This window comes from Trichosurus vulpecula, chromosome 9 (assembly GCF_011100635.1).
Source record: "Trichosurus vulpecula isolate mTriVul1 chromosome 9, mTriVul1.pri, whole genome shotgun sequence".
Classification (NCBI taxonomy): Eukaryota; Metazoa; Chordata; class Mammalia; order Diprotodontia; family Phalangeridae; genus Trichosurus; species Trichosurus vulpecula.
In genome coordinates, this window is record NC_050581.1 from 67,494,462 (window position 1) to 67,516,273 (window position 21,812).

Consider the following 21,812-nt stretch of genomic DNA (forward strand, 5'->3'; position numbering starts at 1 on the left):
TTTCCCTCCTGCCATGGTGCAAATGATCACTGGACTGGAATCCAGGAGACCCGCATTAGCCCACTAACTAGATGTCGTTTTTATTATCTCTGGGCCGAAGTTTCCTCATCTATAAAATGAGGGGGTTAGACTACATGAGATGTGTACGTTCATCTACAGTAGCTCTAAAATGAAGAGTGACTTAACATGCTTTGACTTCCCCTATACTGCTTTGGAGGAACGTGTCTAGAGGAGTAATGGTTTGACACGCCTAAAAACTGACCATATTGGCAGACCTGATGCAGTTTGGGAGGTTCAGGGACCCCACCCCCACCCCCAAGACCAGAGTACTGAACAGAGTCGCCTGGAATGAACTCACAGACTCAAGCATTCTTTAAGTCAAGGTGGCAAAAGTTTATTGTAATGCCAATATGGTGGGCAGAGCTCCCTGAGGAGCTTGCCATTTAACAGGAATGATGCTTAAGCTTATATAGGAAAAGTAATAGATTATCTGACAGATGTAATTAGGTGATAACTTACAACCTTGGTCACAGGCATCATTCACTGCTAGAAACCAGGGGAAAGGGGTTTCTCAGAGGTGTACTTTTTGGTCTGTTATGTCTGTAGCAAGATTGCTTTGAGAGTTCATCTCGATGGTTTGAACTCTCGATTGAATATGATAACTTTGGGAATCAATACATGATAATTCTGTGGTTACAAAATAGTCCTGTTTTTATAAGAGAATTTCTTCAGAGTTCGGCTTGTTCTTGTGATGAGGAAAGATAGTTTGTTTTACTGGGCCCACTCATGAGTAATTGTGGGGAAAGGTAGTTTATCTTACTGGTGCCCACTCATGAGTTATTGCTAGGCATAGTGTCCTTGAGCTGGGGAGAAACTGTCAGGGATAGTGTTTTGAAGCTAGGGAGAAATGTGATCTTGGAGTTGGGGTCCAAGCACAAGCACCCCATCAGACCCACATCAGTAAGCATTAAGCATGTATGGCCCTATATGATGAACGTCAGTCTCAAATTCACTGGGTTTTGATAAGTCACTGAGGAACAAGGTTGATAGAAGAGAATGTGGTGGTTAGTTAATTTGCCAGGTATTCTTATTCCATGGGTCAGAATTTTAAATTGGATCTTGCACTGGATTTGTAGTTCTTACAAGCAGTGGAGAAGACATGCTTGGCTTATTAATGATTGACTCCATAGAGGCAAGATTTATGGCTTACAGTTTTAGACATTAAAGGGGAACTTGATCCTTTCCCTGATTTTTCGGTAGCGCCCTGGGGTCTTGAGTTACCTCAAGGGGTACCATAAAATTGTCAAACTGGAAAATTTAAGTGATCGATAGTTCATTTTAAAACATGTTGTTGTATCACATTTCATAGTCATAAACTGTGAAATCAGATACAATAGCCCTTAATTCTGAAAAGGTTGGGAATCACTTGGTTAAGTAAACCACCTATCTTCAGTCGGGCTGTGTCATGTCCTAGACATCAACCATTTGTTAGTACAAAATAGTGAGAGTTAGCAAACCATGAGTACAGCATTCTCAAGTCTGCTATTATCTAATTAAGAAACCATTAAGCCATGTAAACTATAATAGCTCAGTTTATCCTTCTGTAAAGTGGGATTAAATTCAGCTACCCACTTCCCTCATTAGTAGGGTATAAAGATTAATGATGCAACTTTGTAAGGCATTTTAGATCCTCAAATTAAGAAAGGTTATAGAAGTACAGAGTGTTTGGGGATATGAAACTTTCTTAGGAAGTGATTATTTTTTTGTAAATTGATATCTAGTAGCCTAATTGTTTGTATGCTATTTTTTTTTTATCTCTACAGACTGAAATCGCCAAGAGATTGAATACAATTTGTGCACAAGTCATCCCATTTCTGTCTCAGGAAGTAAGTAAAACTGTTCAGCTGTTAAAGTGCAATTATGTTGCTTCTCTGTTTGCAAATTAGCTAGTTTTAAGATGTTAATTTTATCACAACGCACAAGTGTGAAGAACATCTGTTACAGCTGAAGTGTGCAAACCCCCTGCTATTCGCTTGAACAGATCTGAGGGCAAGCTGCAGAACTGGCGACAATAGCTTAACTTCAGATTAATTCTTTTCAGAAGAAAACTGCAAAATGACTATCAAGATAAAGCTTTTGTTTTGTTTGGGGCTTTTTTTTGAGCTGCACCAGTTACTACTGAGCACCCACTTGCTCCTCATTTTTTTTTAAATGAAAAAAGTTTGTCCTTTAATGGTAGCTCTAAAAGCCTTTTTTTTTTCCCCCTGAATATGTAGGAAGTAAATACACATCTTACTAGATCCCAGGGTGAACCTTAAGCGTTAAGGGACAAATCCTAGATTATAACAGCAACCCGCTTTTATATTGTTACACTCTTTACAAGATAAACTCAGAACTATCATGTGAAAGATACGGGGCATGAGGGTGCTTTGAAAGAATAGGGCCGCTAGGTGGCGTAGTGAATAGAGCGCTGGTGAGTTCAGATCTGGCCTCGGACACTTACTGGCCTTGTGACCCTGAGCAAGTCACTTATAAAACCCTGATAGGCTCAAAAAGACAAACAAAAAAAGAATACTTGGAAACTGTGTGTGTTGTAGAAAGAGTACTGCCTTTCTTGAGAGTGACCTTGGGAAGTCACTTGAATTCTGGGTCTCAGTTTGGCAGGAGGAAGTTGCATTGAAGGACAAAGGTCCAATATGGTTTTTAGATTAAGATTTAGGGTCAGCAACCATCTAGACCAGTGTCTTCCTTGTAAGTAATAGGTCTTTATAGATGGTTCCTATTGACTTAATACAAATGAGCTTTTTCTTTGGCATCTTAATACTTGCCTTTTTTAATTTGGTGATGTTAAAAAAAAAAAAAGTATTGTTTGTTAGGCTACCTGAATTCCAGTCCTCCATCTAAGGTTAGCCATGCAGCCTTGACTGCGTCACTCAATCTCTGGGAATGTGTTTTCCCATTCCTAAGATGGGAGATTTGAACTAGCCGATTTCTTCCTGGCTCCAAAAGTTTGGTAATGCTACGATTTTTAGATGGGGCTGTTCGCTTAAAATGAGACTTGGTCATTACTTCGAAGTCTTCCCCATCTCCCTCTACAACCCTTTTTCCCCCATTCCAAAGTATAGCTCTAGATTTTAGTAAATAGTACTGTTGAGAGTAATGTGGTATATTCCCCAAATTAAAATGATTATGGGGGCAGAGGTAGACATATAGTTATCCTCTTATGGAGATTAGGGGTGGAGGAAGGGGATAAAAATGAGAAGAAAGTCCAAACAAGGTAATGTTTAAAGCTGGACGTAGATTAAGAGTTGTTAGAACATACTGCTCTAGGCTTTAATTCATTATCTTTGAAGAGTTAAATTTGCCCTTTTAAAAACCGCTTTTTGGCTTCAAGTTTATATTTTGCCTCATGAGGTATAAAGCTCAATGTGTGGGGCTGTCATTTTTATGTTACCTCTGCCCAACGTTTCATACACATTTTGTATTTATGTAGTTCAAATTAGAATATTATTGCTTTGGGGAAATCTCCAGAGTTAGAAAAAAATGCAAGAGGTAACTAGGTGGCATAGTGGAGAGAGTGTTGGACTTGGAGTCAGGAAGACCTGAGTTCAAATCTTGCCTTAGACGTTTACCGCCTGTTTTACCTTGAACAAGTCGCTTACTAGCCATCATATGGCACAATCTTGAAACCTGTTAGCCTTGTGAGGTTTTCCAGCTTATCAATGTCCTTAAAAGGTCCCCTCACTGGACGTAGTACACCAGATGAAGTCTGACCAGGAAAGGCTACTGTAAGAATTCACCTCCATATCCATTTTGTTAGTGTAGTCTAAGATGAAATTAGCTTTTTTCCTTTACCTTATATTGCATTTCTAGTTCATTAAAACCAGATCTTAATTTTTTCTTGATGAATTGGTGTCTTAGCCATGTCTCCTCTCCGTTTTGTACTTGTAAAGTTAATTTTTTGAGCCCAGGTATAGGATTTTACATTTATGTCTTGGAATTTCATTAGTGTTCTGACATCTTTTTCACATACCAATCTAAAAGATCACAAACAGGCATCAGAGAACTTGGTACCCCCTGGTATCTCTTAAAATAGTCATTTTTAGGTTCCCTCTGCCTGATGCTTTGCATTTATTTTCCTGTATGAAAATAGCATACAGGTTAGGGAGCCTACGAGGATGATGGTTCATTTAAAACCTTTGCCTTTCCTCTGTGCTATGTTTAGCCAACGTTTCTTGTTTACTTTCCCCATGCTTAAAGGTTTTAGGAAGGAACCAGTAGAGTTCTTGGCTTACTACTTATCTTCTTGCCTTAACTTGGCTTAACTCTTTGCCTTCTCTCCTTACTTCCAAAGCATCAGCAGCAAGTGGCTCAAGCGGTTGAACGTGCCAAGCAAGTGACCATGGCCGAGTTGAATGCCATCATCGGGGTACGTGGTCTTCCAGGGCTCCCTCCTACAGTGTGTATAACCAGCTTTCATTTCTTATTGCTTGCTAGTTTACCATAAAGATATTTTTGATGTTTGATGTTATTGTGTGGATGATAAGTTTTGTATTTTTGGTGGAGGAAGGGGAGGGGAAAGAAAACTTTATTTTACATTGGGATGATAAATGTGGTTTGTTCCCTGCTCCCAAGCAGGCCTTCATTGCATTAGCAATAACAAGACTTTTAGTATTGCATTAGTTAAACAAAAGCTTCCAGATTAGTAGCCTTCTAAATGTTTTTCTTTCCCTTCCTCCTATGGCATGGGATCAGTGAGACTGAGGCCGAGCTTTATATTGCTCCAGTTCATTTAGTTATCTTTGCTTTTGCCTTCTGCTTTTCAAAGTCCTTGGAACCTGTATAACTATTCACCCTTCTTCCTCTTTCTTTCTTGTACAACTTTCATGAATTTTAAAGGGGCTCACCAGTGAAAAGAAATTTCTATTGCTTTTGAAGAAGTGTTAATTGTCTGACATAGTGTTCTAATAGCCTTTCACCAAGTTTTTGATTTTAAATATGCTGAGATCAGTTAATACTCCTCGCTTGTGACTGGTTGTCAATCACAGGTCATTGGCTGTGCATTAATGAACTTGGTGAACCATGCATTCCTTCCACTGCATGAGTCCATCCCCCCCCCAACCCTCTACCCCGACGCAGAGTCTCCAGAATGTTTCTCATGTTTTCTGCCCTTCCAGTCTAAGTGAAAGAAGTAGCCGAAACAAGGAGCCGTCCTTTCTGATTTTATTCATATTGTGAGCGCCCCGAGCGGATTCAAATTACTCATTTATCAATTTATGTTAATTGCTTGTGAGAAGATGCCCTGCTGGTCTTTATGGTTCCCTCAGACACTTTGTAATGATAATTAGACATGCTGCTCCACGGATTAGCAGTGCCATAGTCCAATGACGTCTACAGACAATGGGACCAGTTGATCCATCTGTGCTTAAAATTACATCCCAACTGGAGATGGAGAAAAAACATAAGAGCCAGGGAGGATTAAAAGAATGAGCCTCAGCTTGAAAAATTCTCCTTTCATCAGTTTCTCAATTGCAGATCTGCAGTCAGTTTGCCTGTGGTAAGCTATTGGCAGTCAATTAGGTGAAATAAACTGGGAGGGTGACCTTCATTCCCTTTTAATAGCTTTTTCCTCCCTGAAATGGGGAGCTTCAGTGGATTTTCAGCTTAAATTTTATTCAAGCTGCTTTATTACACTTGACAGCTTAGCTCTGCATAAACAATCCCCCCTCCCCCCAAATCCAGGCCCTGCTTCTCCCTGCCCCCCCCCCCTTTAGTATCACATTTTGACTGTTACTTAGTCGGCTCTCTAATCACATTCAACAGAAAAACACAATTACATCTACATTTGTCTGCAACCTTCTGTACCTTTTTCTTGGGGAATGAATTGCTTTATTCTGGAGTTCAAATCAGGTTTTCATATGGAGCTCTACCACGGTACAGTGTTTGATTTCGGGATGGAATAAGCAATTATGTAATACCTACTGTGTGCCAGGTACTAAGCCAAGCATTTTACAAATATTATCTCAAAGAATAATAGTGAATTCTACTTATAGTTTGATCACAATTTCTTTAAAAAAAAGAATAAGAATTTATTTTGATTAAACAAAATACAGGCAAGGAATTCCCCAAGTATGGAGTTTATCACACTAGTTTTCCTATAAGATCTATATGTTTCAGTATAACTTACTGACAATAAAACTTTATAATAGAGTCTTAGAGAATCTCTTTTTATTTCAAGGTCAAAAAACATAGTTGAAAATCTTGAGCTTTACCACCCCCCCCACCCCTCAAAAATACCAGTGTCAGGAGTTCTTTTTGAAATAGGGGCTTAATAGTTACCTGAATTACTCTGTTCTGGAAAACTTAATGTTTCATTAATACAGAGTGTGGTAGCACAGCAGAAAGGCTAGATCTGTTAAGTGCAGGCCATACACAAGGCTCCTCACAGTCAGATGTCTTCAACGCGCTCAGCAATCTAATCTTTTATAACTGATCATTTTAAGTATGTATTAATTTGTCAGAGGGATCTTTTTATAGATTGATGGGATCAATAATGATCCTATCCTAAACCGTAAGTTTCATGCTCTGACATATGCTTGATTTTACTTGAAAGGGATTGTGTGCATCCTGGAAAATCGGAGTAGCATAAAATTGGGTTGACAATTCAGTAGACCTTTGCACCCCATTCATTGAACATGCAGAGTGTCAACCTGTCTCCCCAGAGGGGAGGAGGCATCAGGAGGCTGTCTGTTCCTACAAGCAGCAGCTGTACACCAAAGTGAATGCAGCCTGGTTTGATAGCAGCTGTCAGTATTGTTCAGGGACTTGACTTAGTGCAAAGAACAATAGAAGGGGCTATGCCCTTAAACTGCATCGTCTTTCAGGCTAAGAAAAGAAATAGTAATTTAACGGTTTAGACATCTATTACAAGTGTGAAAGATCATGAAAGAGTCCCCTTTAAAATGCAAATGAGGGAGAAAATTCCCAGTTTAAGGTACAGTCAAAGAACTTAGAGCTCCATAGTGCTAAAGATGTTACTCCAAGGTAAACTGGGGGGGGGGGGGTTGGAGAAAAAAAAAAGCTAGGTTTTCTTAACAATAGAAAACTTCTCGTGGTTAAGCATCTATGTATTCTTGTGTCCTTAATGCTTGGATCTTAAACTGGATAATCTGGTGAGATGGGAACTTTTAAATTTTTCTTATTAGATGATTCAAAATATTGTTAGTTTATCTTGGAAATAAACTCAATTCTTGTAGCTAGGGCAATTTTGTTAATTTATTTCTCTTTTATTGTTAGCCTTTCCTCACCACGTCTTGGGGGGGGTGGAGAGAGAGACACACACACACACAGAGACAGAGAGAGAAACTGGCTGACTCTTGAAATTTTGTATTCAGGACTTTGTTTTTCTGTTCTTGGCTTTGACTATTTCAGTGGTGAAGAAGAGAAAGCAAATTTGATGGCTTCAGTAGAATAATGATTGCATGTTTACCTGTTGAATGCTGCTTTTAAAAAGCTATTTGTTATTAAATGGGTTGTGTTCTTGTAACCATAAAAGGGCTATTTAATAATACAGAGTACTTAATGAACTCAGGGTTTGGTCTGGTTTGACACACAAACCACCAGGGCTTTAGAAGAACAAGATGAGCTGAGGGAAATGAATATATATGAATGTGAACACTTGAGTATCAGATTTCTACAGGCAGTCCTCACACTTAGTGGGTTATTATTCCTGGAAAAACTGCTTTAAGTTTGACGCAAGTCAAACCTAAATTTTTCCATAGAAGCGGTAGTAGGATGGGGGTTGCATACCTATGTACCTGACTGATATTCAAGTCTTTATAAGATGACAAATATATAAAAATGAAGATGAGTTACATAGGAGATAGAGAGCTGTACTTGGAATCAGAAAGACCCAAGTTCAAATCCAGCCTCAAACATTTACTATCTGTATGACCATGAGCAAATTTAACCTCCCTTCCCTTTGGTTTCCTTATTTGTAAATTGAGAGTATTCATAGCACTGACCTCACAGGTTTGTAAGGATCAAATAAGATACTGTATGTGAAACTCTTTTCAAACCTTAAAGCAAAATATTATATTGTTTAACATGAGGTATTACCAAAAAATTTATTTTGCCTGGGCCAAGGAGTAATAAACGAGTCCTCCGTTGGAGGATGGTGAGGCAGTAGAGAAGACTGGGCAGGGGAGGAGCTCACCTCAGCCTGCCATCTGGTACCTTCCTTTTTAAACTGATTGTTATTGCTAATTAGCTGCTAAGCTCTGTTTTTATGTTACTGAAGAACTGCAAATTTCAGTCCTAAATTTCCTAAATGTGGGGTCCTGGGTGAAGTGACAGTTACCCCTTATTTAGTCATCTCTGTGACTTTATGATGTTTGCAAGTCGTTCCAAACTTCATCCTTACCTCCTATGGTAAGGCGGGGAAGAGGAGATTGCTGGTTCTTGAACTAAGAGACTGTATTTAAATTCCATCACTGACTTTAGCCTGTGTGGCAAGGAGGAAGTCATTTCAACTCCCTGAGTCTGTTTTCTCATCTGATAAAACAGAGATGATAATATTTGCACTACCTACCTCCAAGGATCCTTGTGAAGAGCACTTTTTAAACCTTCAGTGATATACAAATGTAAGTTTAATGTGAAATTTTAATGTCACTTATATTTTGACTAGTTGACTAGCATTAGAACATCCCAACCTAGTGATTATCTGCCCACTATTCAGTCTGCCCTTTCACCTTTCCCCATCCTTTCCCAGTATCAGGCAATCATATTTTTCAGGGTTTTATCCTCAATTCTTTTTTTTTTTTAAGTGCCCCTACCTATTCTTGTCCCTGGAATATCCAACTCTCAACTTCAGCTGATAGAGCTCTGCTGAGTCTTAGCGAGGGTTACCATAATAAATATTGTTAAAAGTCACATTAATAAGAATAATTGGTTTCTGTGGTTAAAGTACTGGCCAAGTTGGTCAAAGAGTGACTGGTTGGCAATTCTTCCCCTCCCCCATTATACCACTGTTGTTACTTTCCCATATATTTCCCCTTTATAGCATGTTCTCTGGGTACAACTAATGTTGTTTTACCTAATTTCGTCTGTAAAGAACAAGAAATTAATGATTTTAAATGGGGATATACCTGAGGTTTTATGTGTGAGGGAACATACATACACACATATATTTATGTATTATATATCCTCCAGTCTATGAATATTAAAAATTGATATCTTTAAACTGATTTCCTTTGTGATCATTTTGTATCTTAATTGTGTGCATTTAAAAATCTTCTGAAAAATGGTCCATGGGCGTCACTTGCTTACCAAAGGGGACCATGACACAAAAATAGGTTTTAAAAGCTTCTGCTTTAGTTGATCTACTGTTTTGGGTTTTTTTTTTAGGTGTATCATAAAAACTCCTTAAAAATACATATACATTGATGAGGGTTAATGCAGTAGTAGTGCATGTTACGTTTAAAGTGATGCACTGTTATATGATTCAAAATTCTTTCCTGTTGCAGCTTTGTGTGTTTTACTGTGACAGGTTAGAAGGTAAAAAAAAAAAACCCTTCATCAAGGTCATGGGATTCTTCAAGGGAATTTTAGAGATATTGCTGATTGAAGTGAAGCAGGCTGTAGGGCCTGGAGGACTTTGAACCCCTCTTGTTCATTTTTTGAGAAACTTAGGGATTATCTGTTCAACTGTTGTCTCTTCTTCTCTGACAATTTCTCTGTAGGCATCGGAGATCAAGCTTTTGACATTTCAGCTGCCCTAGAAACAGGCTTACTTGGGCTTCCAGAGTTTTACAAGGCTTACCTGCCTTTTAAAATACATGAACCAAACCTTATTGCTTCTCTCTATTTTAAAAAAAATTATTCTTTGATCCCCGTCCAGTTGTTCCTTCATAATGTCAAAAAGCCTCCAGGTGTTGACTTGAGCGATAGCCAAACTCAAAGGCATAAAGTTCGGAGTTGGATCCTGCATGTGCAAGAACAAAAGCTGTTTGTCCCTCCTCCATTTTTTGCCACAAATCGCAGAATCCAAATCTTAGGCATTCTGGAGCTGGAAGGGATTGGATTGGATCAGAACAGGAATTTTAAATGATCTGCTGCCTAAGTCATTTAGCTCATCCTCTTTGAAGAAGGTTTGTGACTTGCCCATGGTCACGTTTAAAATTTTTACTTCTTTAGGTCTTTTCTGTTACTTCATGCATCCTGCATATGCTTATTTTATATATATGTATATATATACATATATATATATACACACACACACACACACACACAGATAGATATATATATACACACACACACATATATATATATATATATATATGTTTGTCATGTCTTCTGATAGACCATAATAAGCCCATTGAGAGCAAGAGTTGTTTGATTTTTGTCTTTGGAGCTTCAGTGGCTAGTGCAATACCTGGCACTCAATAAATGCTTGTTGATGAATTTATCACTGTCTGCCTCTGTTGTAGAAACTCCTACTGGTGTGCACCACGAATTAACTCACGTGACATTGTTAGAGTTGCCTCAGACCTCAAGAAGCTCAATGTCTTGCCTGTGGTCTCACGTCTAACATGGGTTCTCGTCCTTCAGACTCTTCCTTTGTGCCCTCTAGAGCCCTTATTGTGTCAACAAACTACCCTTCATATTACAGCTGGGCTTTTTTTCCTGGAAATTACTTTGTGTTTATCTGTATATATAGGGCCGCTAGGTGGTGCAGTGGGTAGAATGCCAGGCCTGGAGTCAGGAAGACCTGAGCTGAGTTTAAATTTGGCCTCAGACACTAACTGGCTCTGTGACCCTGGGCAAGTCATTTTAACTATTTTCCTCAGTTGGCCTCATCTGTAAAATGAGCTGGAGAAGGAAATGACAAACCTCTGGAGAGGTATCTTTGCCAAGAAAACCCCAAACGGGGTCATGAAGAGTCAGACGTGACAGAACAACATTTATATATGTGTATGTTGTTTATCACCCTCACATCCTTTTAGCAAAATGTAAACTCCTTGATGGCAAAGACTTTTGTTTTCTCTTTGTATCCCCAGCACCCAGCTCAGTGCCTAGCACTTAACGGTTATTGTTGCATGGGTCCAAGGTAGGACTTGAGCCCAGGCTTTCTATCAACAAGGCATATTGGTCTCATTACTTTAACATTAACTGTTTCTAAGCCCACTCCCATCTTAGTTCCACCCACATGTTTATGCTGTTATCAGTCTGGGGGATTATCAACCCTCTTAAGTCAGGGGAAGCATATCAGGAAATATATCATGGTGCTTCCAGGTCTGCTAAGTGCCATAAATGGATAATTAACTGAGTGTTCCAAGTGCCAGTTACTAGAATTCAAAGACTACTACTTGTATTTTCTTGGACAGGGCTTACACACATTTCAGCATTTGAACCAGATGCTTTTCTTCATGCAAGAATGATTTTTAAGCTGTTTGTTTATTATTGGAAAAGCTTTGCTATTCAGCATTTTACGTGATACAGATTCTATTAGGTTGACAAAAACGTGAGGTTCTTTTTTTTTTTTAACTGATAAGGAATAGCTTTTAGAAACCAAAAATAGCATGTTTGAAAAGGAGATAAATCATTGATTTCAGTATCCAATATTCATGTAGAGGAGAACAGTCAAGATCCAGGTACAAAGCAATTAGATTTTTGTGGTAGGATTTGAAGGACAGAGAGCGTGTGTGTGCACGAGGGGACAAAAACAAGAGGGTGATAGACTTAGACACTTGGAGAGTTTTTGGCCATCTAGTCCGAAGAACCCGATGTCCGCTACATGATGTGGTCACCTTAGCCACAAAAACATCTGTCATTTCTCTAATGATGATACATAATACCTGATGGCAAGGAGTTTTAGCAATTACTCCAGTCTTACTTGGATTTATTTAACAATAGCCTACCTTCTTTGAAGGGTTGGTTTGTTTCCCTAAGCTCTGCATCAGGTAGGGCTAGTCCATGCTACAAAGTTAATCAGCAATCTCATCTAATATGCTAAATTTGGGGGGAATTTTGTGTATTGCTGATGCCCTTGAAGGCATATTGAGCATGCTTTATTTGACAGATAGCCATCTTTTTATGTTTAGTAATGAAGGCACATATGAAGTATGATACAAAACCTAGAAACTTCTCTTGGATTCCTGTTTCTTTGCCCAGGCTATCTCCCATGACTGGAACATACTCCTTCTGCATCTTTTCCACCTCTTAGAATCCTTAATTTTCTTCAAAGACCAGTTTAAGCACCTACATGAGACCTTTTCTTATCTCCTCTAGCTGGTGGTGCTTCCCTTTCCAAAACCGCTTTGTGTTAACTTTATAGATTTTATATATATTTATATGTGTGCATGATGGTTCTTCTGATAGACTGTAAGGTTCTTGAGGGCAGAGGCTGTTGAGTTTTCCTGTTTGTATCTACAGTACTTGGAAGATAAAAGCTTTTTTAATTGATTATTCACCTTTGGTGGGGTTCTATATAGGTTTTTCATATTTTGGGAGGAAATAAATGTTTTTGTCTGATTATACTCTTAAGACAGATTGAGTTGTAGGCCTCCCAAAGGGTTCTCTATTGTTGCATGAGTTGATTGGCTGAAGGATTAGTAAGATGTTGGATTATTTTTTCCCTTGGACGTGGCTGACAGTTATCTCTGGGATTGTTGTATGTGAAGTTTAAGAGGATGAGGTTAACCTCTTGAAGGTTTATTCTTATGAGGATGCAGTTAATCCTTGGAAAGCCTATAAATACCTGGGCTGGATGTGTTGCTTTGTAAAAACAGGAATACAGCCTAAAAGAGTAATGTGTACAACTACCAGAGAGAATGGACTAGATGACTGCGGTAACATTCCAGGTCATCTTTGTCAGCTGTAATCTGTTTGATGCCAAGCCCTTTATATGAGTATATCTTAATAGGATGGTGATTTATTAAATTCCCCCCAAAAAGGGAAAAAACTGCAAAAAGCTTTTGATACATCCTACTTTGGGCGGAGTGCAGTTAAATGTTAAATTATACTGCCAAGAATCACTCTCTGACAAGTGTTGGGATTTGCTTCAGATCTCCAGTGTTCTTCCATAGAGTTAAATTATTCCGTGGGGTTTTGTGCATTTCCTTGTTGGAAGGTTGTTGGGCAAGAGCTGACATAAATGCTGATGGGATGTTAATGTGAGAGCCTCTGAAGTACTGGTTAGGCAAAGATGGGAAGAATCGTAACTGTTAGAACTCTGTGTGACACACCCTTAAAACAGCCTACTGACAAAGGAAGCCAAGATTAGGTACAAGGGAGGAATCAGACATTTTTAGGGGTAACAAGGAATTTCAAAGTCAGTGAGTATAACCAGCTTATATTATAGATGGAGACATTGAGGTCTAAAAACTTGTCCAGAGTTCAATAATCTATCTACTTAGTGGCTAAAACTCCTAGACGTGATGCCTAGGTTAAATTAGCGTTCACTTCACCACCTTTGTTGAGTGATATAACAGAATGCTCTATCTTTTCTTCCCTCCCCCAGATGTTACTGATATCTTTTATTTTTATGTCACTTTCATTTCCAAATGCATCCCTTCCCTTATCCCTGCCAAAAGACCCATCGCTTGTAACAAAAGAAAAAAAGAAAAGGGTCAGAGGCGGGTAGAACTAGACTAGTTCAGAAAAATTAACCAACACATCAACTAAATTTGACAGTATGTGTAGTGTTCTCCACCTATAGCTCTGCAGAGAAAGCGGGGAAGTGTATTTTCTCATCTCTTTTGGTCAAACATGGTCATTGTAGTTACATAGTATTCCATCTTTTTTTTTTCTATTTACATCATCTAAGTCACGTATGTTTCCCTGTTTCTGCTTACTTCCTTTCCCATCAATTGATACGGCTTCCCATGCTTCTCTGTGGTTTTCATTAGAATGCCACTTCTAAGAGATTGATTCTTGTGAAGTAGCACTCTTGTTGTTCAGTGATTTCAGTCATGTCTGACTCTTTATGACCCTATTTGGGGTTTTCTTGGTGCAGATACTGGACTGGTTTGCACTTTCCTTCTCCAGCTCATTTTAGAGATGAGGAAACTGAGCCAAACGGGGTGAATTGACTTGCCCAGGATCACACAGCTAGTAATTATCTGAGGCCAGATTTGAACTCAGGAAGATGAATCTTCTTGACTCGAGGCCCAGCGCTCTATCCACTGCACTACCTAGCTGCTTAATTTGCCATCCCTTCATGTTTAAAGATGCTGCTAACCAGTTAGTGGAGCCTACTTTTTAAGTTATTTTTCCAGTAGTGGCAACAAGTTTGAGTTGTACTGTCAGTATCTGAATTCAGTTGTAATCCAATCCAATTTTAATCAGCAGTACACATATTTACACTTTTTTTTTTTTTACATACTCTAGCAATGGAACAGAATGAAGTGGATTGGCCTGGGATCTAAACCAATACAGCTAAGCTGTCACAGACAATGAGAAATAGTATCATCTTGAATTGTTGTTTTGATCAGAATAGCTAAGTCTTTTACAGAAATGCATCAACTTTATTAAGCGGAGAAATAGTCTTACTATAAATTGGTTGATTATTATTAATGTCCCAAACTGCTTTGGATGCTTTACTCTATAAGCTCAAATAAAATTTGTGTCATATTCAAGTTCTATAGACTACTAATACTTGAACGTGAAGATAGGGGGGAAAATTAGAAATGCTTTGCAAATATCTCATGTTATCCTTAGAGCCACCCTGTGAGGTAGGTGCTGTCCTTATCCCCGTTTTACACATGAGAACACACATTGAGAGAGGTGAAGGGACGTGGCCAGGCCAGGGTCACCCAGATGATGTCTAAGGCTGAATGTGAACTTAGGTCTTCCTGACTCCAGGCCCAGCATTCGTATCTACTGCCCAAAATACACCTGAGTTCAAGTCCTACATCTAACACATATTCTTTGCGTGATTCTGGGCTAGTCATTAAACCTCTTAGTGTCCCAGACAACTTTCTTAAGATTATCAGTTGCGTAGAAAGTACTTGCCTTATGTGGTAGAGGTGGGTTCCTCATCTCAGAGCCCGCTATACCAGTGAAACCATAGGCCCAAACGTTATCCATCTCTTTGGTGTCCGTAAACTCTTCATGTGCCCCATTTTTTTTCATCAATTACTTATCAGTATGGCCTTTAACTGAGGCAGAAACCTTCAAACGGTATATTTTCTTTTGATTCTTGTTATTCAGCTAGTTTGAGAATTAATTGGATTAATTGGATCTACTGAACAATTTCTATTTGTTTTCTTCTGTCCCTCTAATGGGGAGAGGCCATTCACCCAATGGTAACTTGTATAATGCGGTAGCAGCAACAGTAGTAGTAGTAGTAGTAGTAGTAGTAGTAGTAGTAGAAGTGGTGGTAGACTGTCTGTGTGTGCGTGTGTATGTTTGTGTTTTCTAGTTGTCAGGCAATATCATAATGGGACATATCCATTTCCAGAAAGCTATGCAAAATTGCATAATACAGACCATGGGGCTTATGGGAAAAATGGGGTTAGGAGCACAACACTCAAAAGCTTTGTCAGTGACACATGGAAAAAGATAGGAAATCCGTTTAAAAAAAAAAAACCAGCACAGCATCCTGCGTGTTAAATGTCTTAGAAATGCTTAAATACTACAATAAATAGCGGCAGTGTCTGCAGCCTTGGGCTGCCACTTGGTGTCCTGGTTCCCAGGAGGGCAGGCTGGTAAAGTCTTGAGCAACAACTTGGTTTGGTAAAGATTTGAAATTCTGAAGTTAGCTTATGGAAGCAGCTGTCGGAAGGATGGCAGCTAATGAGTTCTTGTGGAGTGGTGTGTTCTTGAGGCTAAAAATCACATGTAATTTAACACAAAATTTGTGTTACGATCAGAATGTTCACTAATATAACCATTGGGTTGGATCAAATTCAGGTTTTTGAAACAAGCCCTATAGCAGAACTGACTGTACTTAAGCTCTTCCCTATTTGTTTACAGGTGTCATGGCCTTTGTTCCCCGTCTTTGCACTGTAAAAACAATCTTTAAAGAAACAGAAAAGAGCAGGAGATTTGATAATGAATTCAGAGAGTAGCGATTTGGAGAAAATACACACTAATATAAATTTTTGAACTCGGGTATTTTTGATGCGAACATTAAGAGTTAAAATAGAATCCTTCATTCCTCATGTTAACCATTAAACCCAGAGGCAAGAGTTCTGTTTCTTCCCGTTTGTGACCATCATGATTGTTTTCCCCACTTTGGGAAGTAGTTATTTAAAATTTTGTGTGCTTGAGGTTTTCTCTGAAAGACACAGACAAGAAGACACTATTCCTTTGTGGGTTTTGAGGTCTCATTAACTCAAGATTTAGTACATTTTACTCATATCCTTCCCAAATTTGACATGTTGGGGGAAGAGGATGAGAATATCCAATTCCATTGTCACCAAATCCAGACCATCCCATGCTTGCTCTTCACCATCAACATATAAAGGGTTCCACAGTTGATTCTTTATTATGTTGTGTAGCAGAATATGATGTTTATTTTGCAGGAGAGCTGTGGGGGGTGATAACATTTTAATCTCACAGTAGTATAGTCACCTCTAGAAAGTAGAGGTACAGTTTTTTTTTTGAGTTACTAAAAGGAATTTATATGGATTTAAAGGAGTAATGAAAGATGAATTAAAAAGACACAAACAACCAAAAAAACCTCGATGGGACCAGAAGTGCTAGTATATTAATGGGTATACAAAGATAAGAATGGTTAAAATGTGTCCAAACTTCTGTTTTTACAAATGAGGAAACTAAGGCTCAGAGAGATCAAACCACTTGCCTCAAACTTATCCAGAGAGCAGGATCAGGATAGGAACCCAGGTCCTCTGATTCTAAATCATTAAAGCCACAAGTACTGGTTCACCTTAGTGTTCAAAGTTCAATTCAGTGCCCATTATTAAGTTAAAATAAGTAGAAACCAAATTTTCCTCTGTGTGATTTATAATATTTGGAAGTTTACTTATTTGCTCGGACAGACACTCCAAGAATGAGAGTCGGAAAGTTCCTTGTAGCCCACTCCCTACCTGAAGGTGGTCTCCTCTAGGATCCATATGACATGCTTATCCCACCTGTGCTTGCAGATCTCTAATGAGGGATGACTTATCACCTCCCAAAGCTTTCTCTTTCACATTGACCTCATACCTGAAGTCACTTACATCCCCTCTAAGTTTTGTTCTAATCTGCTAAACATACTTATTTTCTCCAACCAGTCTTCGCATCATGATCTCGTTGCATACAAAAATGAACAAGATACTCTATATGTGGTCTGGATACAGTAGAATTACCATCTTTTTTGTTCTTGGACCTTGTGCTTATCTCAGTGCAGCTTAAAGTCACATTGATCTTTTTGGCTGTCCTTAATACAGTTGACTTCTTTTGGGTTTGCAGTTAACAAGAAAACAGCAAACAACAACTATAAAAAACCCAAAAAATCAAACCCAGATATTTTTTAAACATGAAGAAGATACTTCCCCATATTATGCTTCTAAAGTTAATTTTTTCAAACTCAAAACAGAATAGTAGACATTCCAATTAAATTTCCATCATCTTAGATATTTTTTTTGAAGGGGAGAGGCAGGGCAATTGGTGTTAAGTGACTTGTCCAAGGTCACACAGCTAGCAAGTGTGTGAAATATCTGAGGCCGGATTTGAACTCAGTTTTCCTACCGACTCCAGGGCTGGTGCTCTACTCAAGGTGCCACCTAGCTGCCCCCATTATCTTAGATTTAATTCAGTGTTCTAGCCTGTTGAGATCTCTTCGGATCATAACTATTTTCCATTTTCCTCTCCAAGTTTTGTGTCATCTGCAAATGTGATAAGCATGGTACCTATGTCCCTTTTCTAAATCATTGATAAAAATCTTAAACAATGAAAATCCCTCAGGCACTGGAGAACTTCCAAATAGACATTGAACCATTGACTGAGTCTGGCCAGTCAATATGACCTTAATCAAACTGACATCTATCCCACCTTTTTTTCTTTTCTCTGTGAAAAGCATGAGAAGCTTTGTCAAATACTCAGCTAAAACCTCAGGAAACGATATACACTGCATCTCCCCAAGGTACCCATCTAGGAGTGCCATTTTCAGAGGAATGGGGAGGGGGAAATTTGATGAGTTTGTCGTGACCCGTTCTTAATGAACTGGCTCCCTTTTGTAGATATTCACTAACTATCCTTTAATGATAGGTGCTAGAATTTTTCTAGGAATCAAGGGCTGTGGTTTGTTTTCAGAGTCTCAAGGCTTGCTAAAGTGATGTGTAATTCAGACCTAACCCTCTAGTTAGAAATACCCTAAGATTGGGATCGTTATTTACAAAGTCTCTCGTTTTAAAAAATTTAATTGGTATCATAGATTTAGAATTGAAAGGTGACTCAAAGACTTAGTTCAGTATCTTTTACATTCCTTGTTTTTGTTCAGTAGTTTCAGTCATGTCTGAGTCTTTGTGACCCCATTTGGGGTTTTCTTGACAAGGATATTGTGGTGGTGACCCCTGGTTCTGTCACTCCATCTATTGCACCACCTGTTTGCCCCCTTGTTTTAACATCACTGTCGTTTCTGAATACGTATTTTCCCCTGTCTTAACAGGCCATTCCTTATAATAACAAATAATAAAAAAGATGAGGGCAGTTTAGCAAGGCTAACCAATGTATCTGCGAGTCTGTTAGTACATGGTGGTGTTCTTCTGCCCGTAGTTCTCTACTTCTGCAAAGAAAAGGAGGGACCTATGTTTTCTTTTCTCCATGAGACAAGCTTGGTTACTGTAACGACACTGTATTTAATTCTTTGTTGATGGTTATTCCGTTCACAATATTGGAATCATTATACATATGGTTTTCCTGGTTCTCCTCAACTTAATTCTTCATTAGTTCAGAGAATTCTTCTCATGCTTCTGAATGCTCCATGCATTCATTGTTTTATCATGATGCAGTAATAGTTCATTACGTTTATATACCAACTGTTTCTAACTCCTACTTACTATACCTCATACCTCATTCACCATTAACTGTTTCTCACTGTGCCTACTTCCTTTCTGGTTCCTTGATACCACAAAAAAATGATGCTATGAATACCTTCTTTTTATCTTTCATATTTTTGGGTTAGGTTTCTAGTGGGGGTATCTCTGGGTCAAAGAGCCAAGAGATAGACATTTTGGTCCTTTTCTTAGCATAATCCCAACTTTTTCTCCCCCCCCCCCAGGATGATTGTATTAATGTACAGCTCCTTAGGAATCAACAGTTCCTTAGTGTCCCTGTCTTTCTATAAACCCGCCAACATTAAGTATATCTTCTACTATATTTGACAGTTATCTGGCTGTGTGAGGTGAAACCTCATAGTTGTTTTGATTTGTATTTGTCATTAGTGAATTGGAACATTTCTTATGGTTGTGCGTACTCTGTAGTTTTTCTTTTAAGAACTCTTTGTTCATATCTTTTAATCATTGGGGAATGGCTCTTCACTTACATTATTGTTCTCTATATAAGTTATCAGAGAGATTTTCCCTGTTTGATTGCTTTCCTTCTTAACATAGTTATATTGATTTTGTTTTTGCAAAAGCTTTTCAATTTCATGTAATTGAAATTAACTTTTTTATTTTTTGTGATTGCTTTGTTTGGTTAAGGCATTCTTCCCTATCCCATAACAATAAAAGATGCCTAGCTCATTCTCTTGTAATTTTTCTTACGGTCGAGCATCCATTTTGAGTTTATTCTTGTATAAGGTATAAGACATTGCTCTAAATCTAATTTCTGCCTAACTACTTCCCAGTTTTCTTAGTAGTTCCTGTTAAATAGAATTCTTCTCAAGTAATAGTATCCTTGACCATATTTCTAAGTTCAGTTGCTTCTGATCTGTCCTTATCTAGTCTGTTCTGCTCATCTACTTTTTTTGTTTTTTAACTAGAACCAAATAGTTTTGATGATATACAGTATAATTTGAGATGTGGAAATGTTGTTTCACCTTCATTCCTACTTTTTTTTTATTATTTTCTTTGAGAATTTTAGGCCTTTTTTCTCCTTCCAAATGATTTTTGTTATTCTTTTGCCTAGCAAATAACCCCCTTGGTACTGATTATTAGCTCACTGAATTGGTAAATTTATTTAGTTAGTATCATGTTGTAGGTGGAACTACCCAACTATGACCAGTGAATATGTCTAAACATTCAAGTCATTTAAGTTTTAAAATAGTGTTTTGTGATCACATTTGGAAAAGTCTTGAGAGTGCTATGATAGGCTGAAATCTAAATAATATGCATTTTTCATTATTTTGTATGAAACTTCCCTTTTTATTATTTCCTTCTGAATTTTGCTGTTGTATATGAGATGTCGTTTATTTTTGTGGGTGTATTTTCTATTTTGCTTCTCTACTGAAGCTATTCATTTTTCTTTGCTCATTCTCTGAGGTTTTCTAAGAAAACCATGACGTTTGGGGACAATTTTATCTCCTCTTCAACTCATTGGGGAATGGCTTTTTATTTATTTATTTATATCTTTGATTTCTTTCTCTTATATTTATTACGATTGCTAACATTTCTAAAACTGTCAAATAACACTGAAGAAAAGAGGCATCCATATTTTACTCCATATTTCTTATAAAAGGTGTTAGTATTTCTTTATTGCAAGGAATGTTGGCTTTTGGTTCTAGATATGTACTCATTTATATTTTAAAATATCCCCTCTTGGCTCCCTGCCCCTCATTTATTTTAAATAGTATGCATATCTTTTGCCTTTTTGTGAAGGAAGAAACCATCCGCTCTGGAGAGAAGTTATTTTTCAAAGGATATGTGGATTTTTCTATTACCTTTTTTTTAACTCTTCATTGGACTGTCAGTCATTAAAATCTATTTTTTGCTTTCAAGATTTTGCTTTATTTCTGTAGCATTTCCTTAGGAAAGTTCAGAGGAAAAGAACAAACAATTTAGTCTTTATTCCCTCTTCCCACCTCCTTTTTTACATAGGTCAGTAGCATGATGAAGTGGAAAGTGTTAAACACTTGCCATCTGCGCCTTTGGGCAAATTACTTCTTACTCTCAGTTTTCTCATCTGTAAAATTGAGAGGATAACATAACTCATGAAGTCATTCTGAGAGAAGTGCTTTACCAAACTTAAAACAACATATACATATGACCAAGTATTACAAAAGGTAGTTTCATTATGTTTGTTCAAAGAACTTTACGTTTATTCAAAGAACTTAGTGGAGTTCCATTATCATTATCCTTCAAGTTTCACATACTGTTCTCCTTTATATTACAACTAAACCGGACCACAGCTGTCCCCTGAGTGTGACACTTCATCTGCCACATCTGGCCCATCCCCCTTTACCTGGAATTCAATCTCAAATTCTCTCTCTCTCTCTCTCTCTCTCTCTCTCTCTCTCTCTCTCTCTCTCTCTCTCTCTCTCTTTCACTCTCATCTTAATTTCTGTCATGGTGAAGTAACACCTCTTCTACTAAACCTGAGCTGTGATTTGAGAAAAAAAAAAAACCACAACAATTATTCATTATCTTTTCTATCCTTTTTCACTTGTCTTAAGAATTGGTGCCTTTTACTCTCAGAATGATATTGTATCCAGAGCATAGATGACCTCTGTGTAAGGTGTGCTCCAGTTGCTTCCCATCTTCGTTGTCTTTAGTGCCATTTCTATCATTTCATTCAGCATGTTGGGTATTGTAATGTGGCCTAAATATGATAAATGTTTGTTGATTGATAAATAGGGGGACTTGACTGTCTTTGGAAGAAAGTACCTTGTCGTAGAACACTTGAAATTTCCTGCTGATACTTCCTCAAAT

General features: G+C 38.1%; 1 protein-coding gene across 10 annotated transcripts in view; it reads left to right on the top strand.

The window, feature by feature from the left end:
* Nucleotides 1-21,812, top strand: part of TLE1 (TLE family member 1, transcriptional corepressor) — a 116,631-nt gene that overhangs the window by 32,073 nt on the left and 62,746 nt on the right. For 5 of the 10 annotated variants that reach the window (XM_036737935.1, XM_036737934.1, XM_036737941.1 and 2 more), the window contains 2 exons: nucleotides 1,824-1,886; nucleotides 4,355-4,459. In XM_036737935.1, the coding sequence (XP_036593830.1) occupies nucleotides 1,824-1,886; nucleotides 4,355-4,459 (168 nt within the window). The remainder of the gene's footprint in view (nucleotides 1-1,823; nucleotides 1,887-4,354; nucleotides 4,460-21,812) is intronic. The other 5 variants (XM_036737936.1, XM_036737937.1, XM_036737938.1 and 2 more) reach the window with 1 other exon arrangement.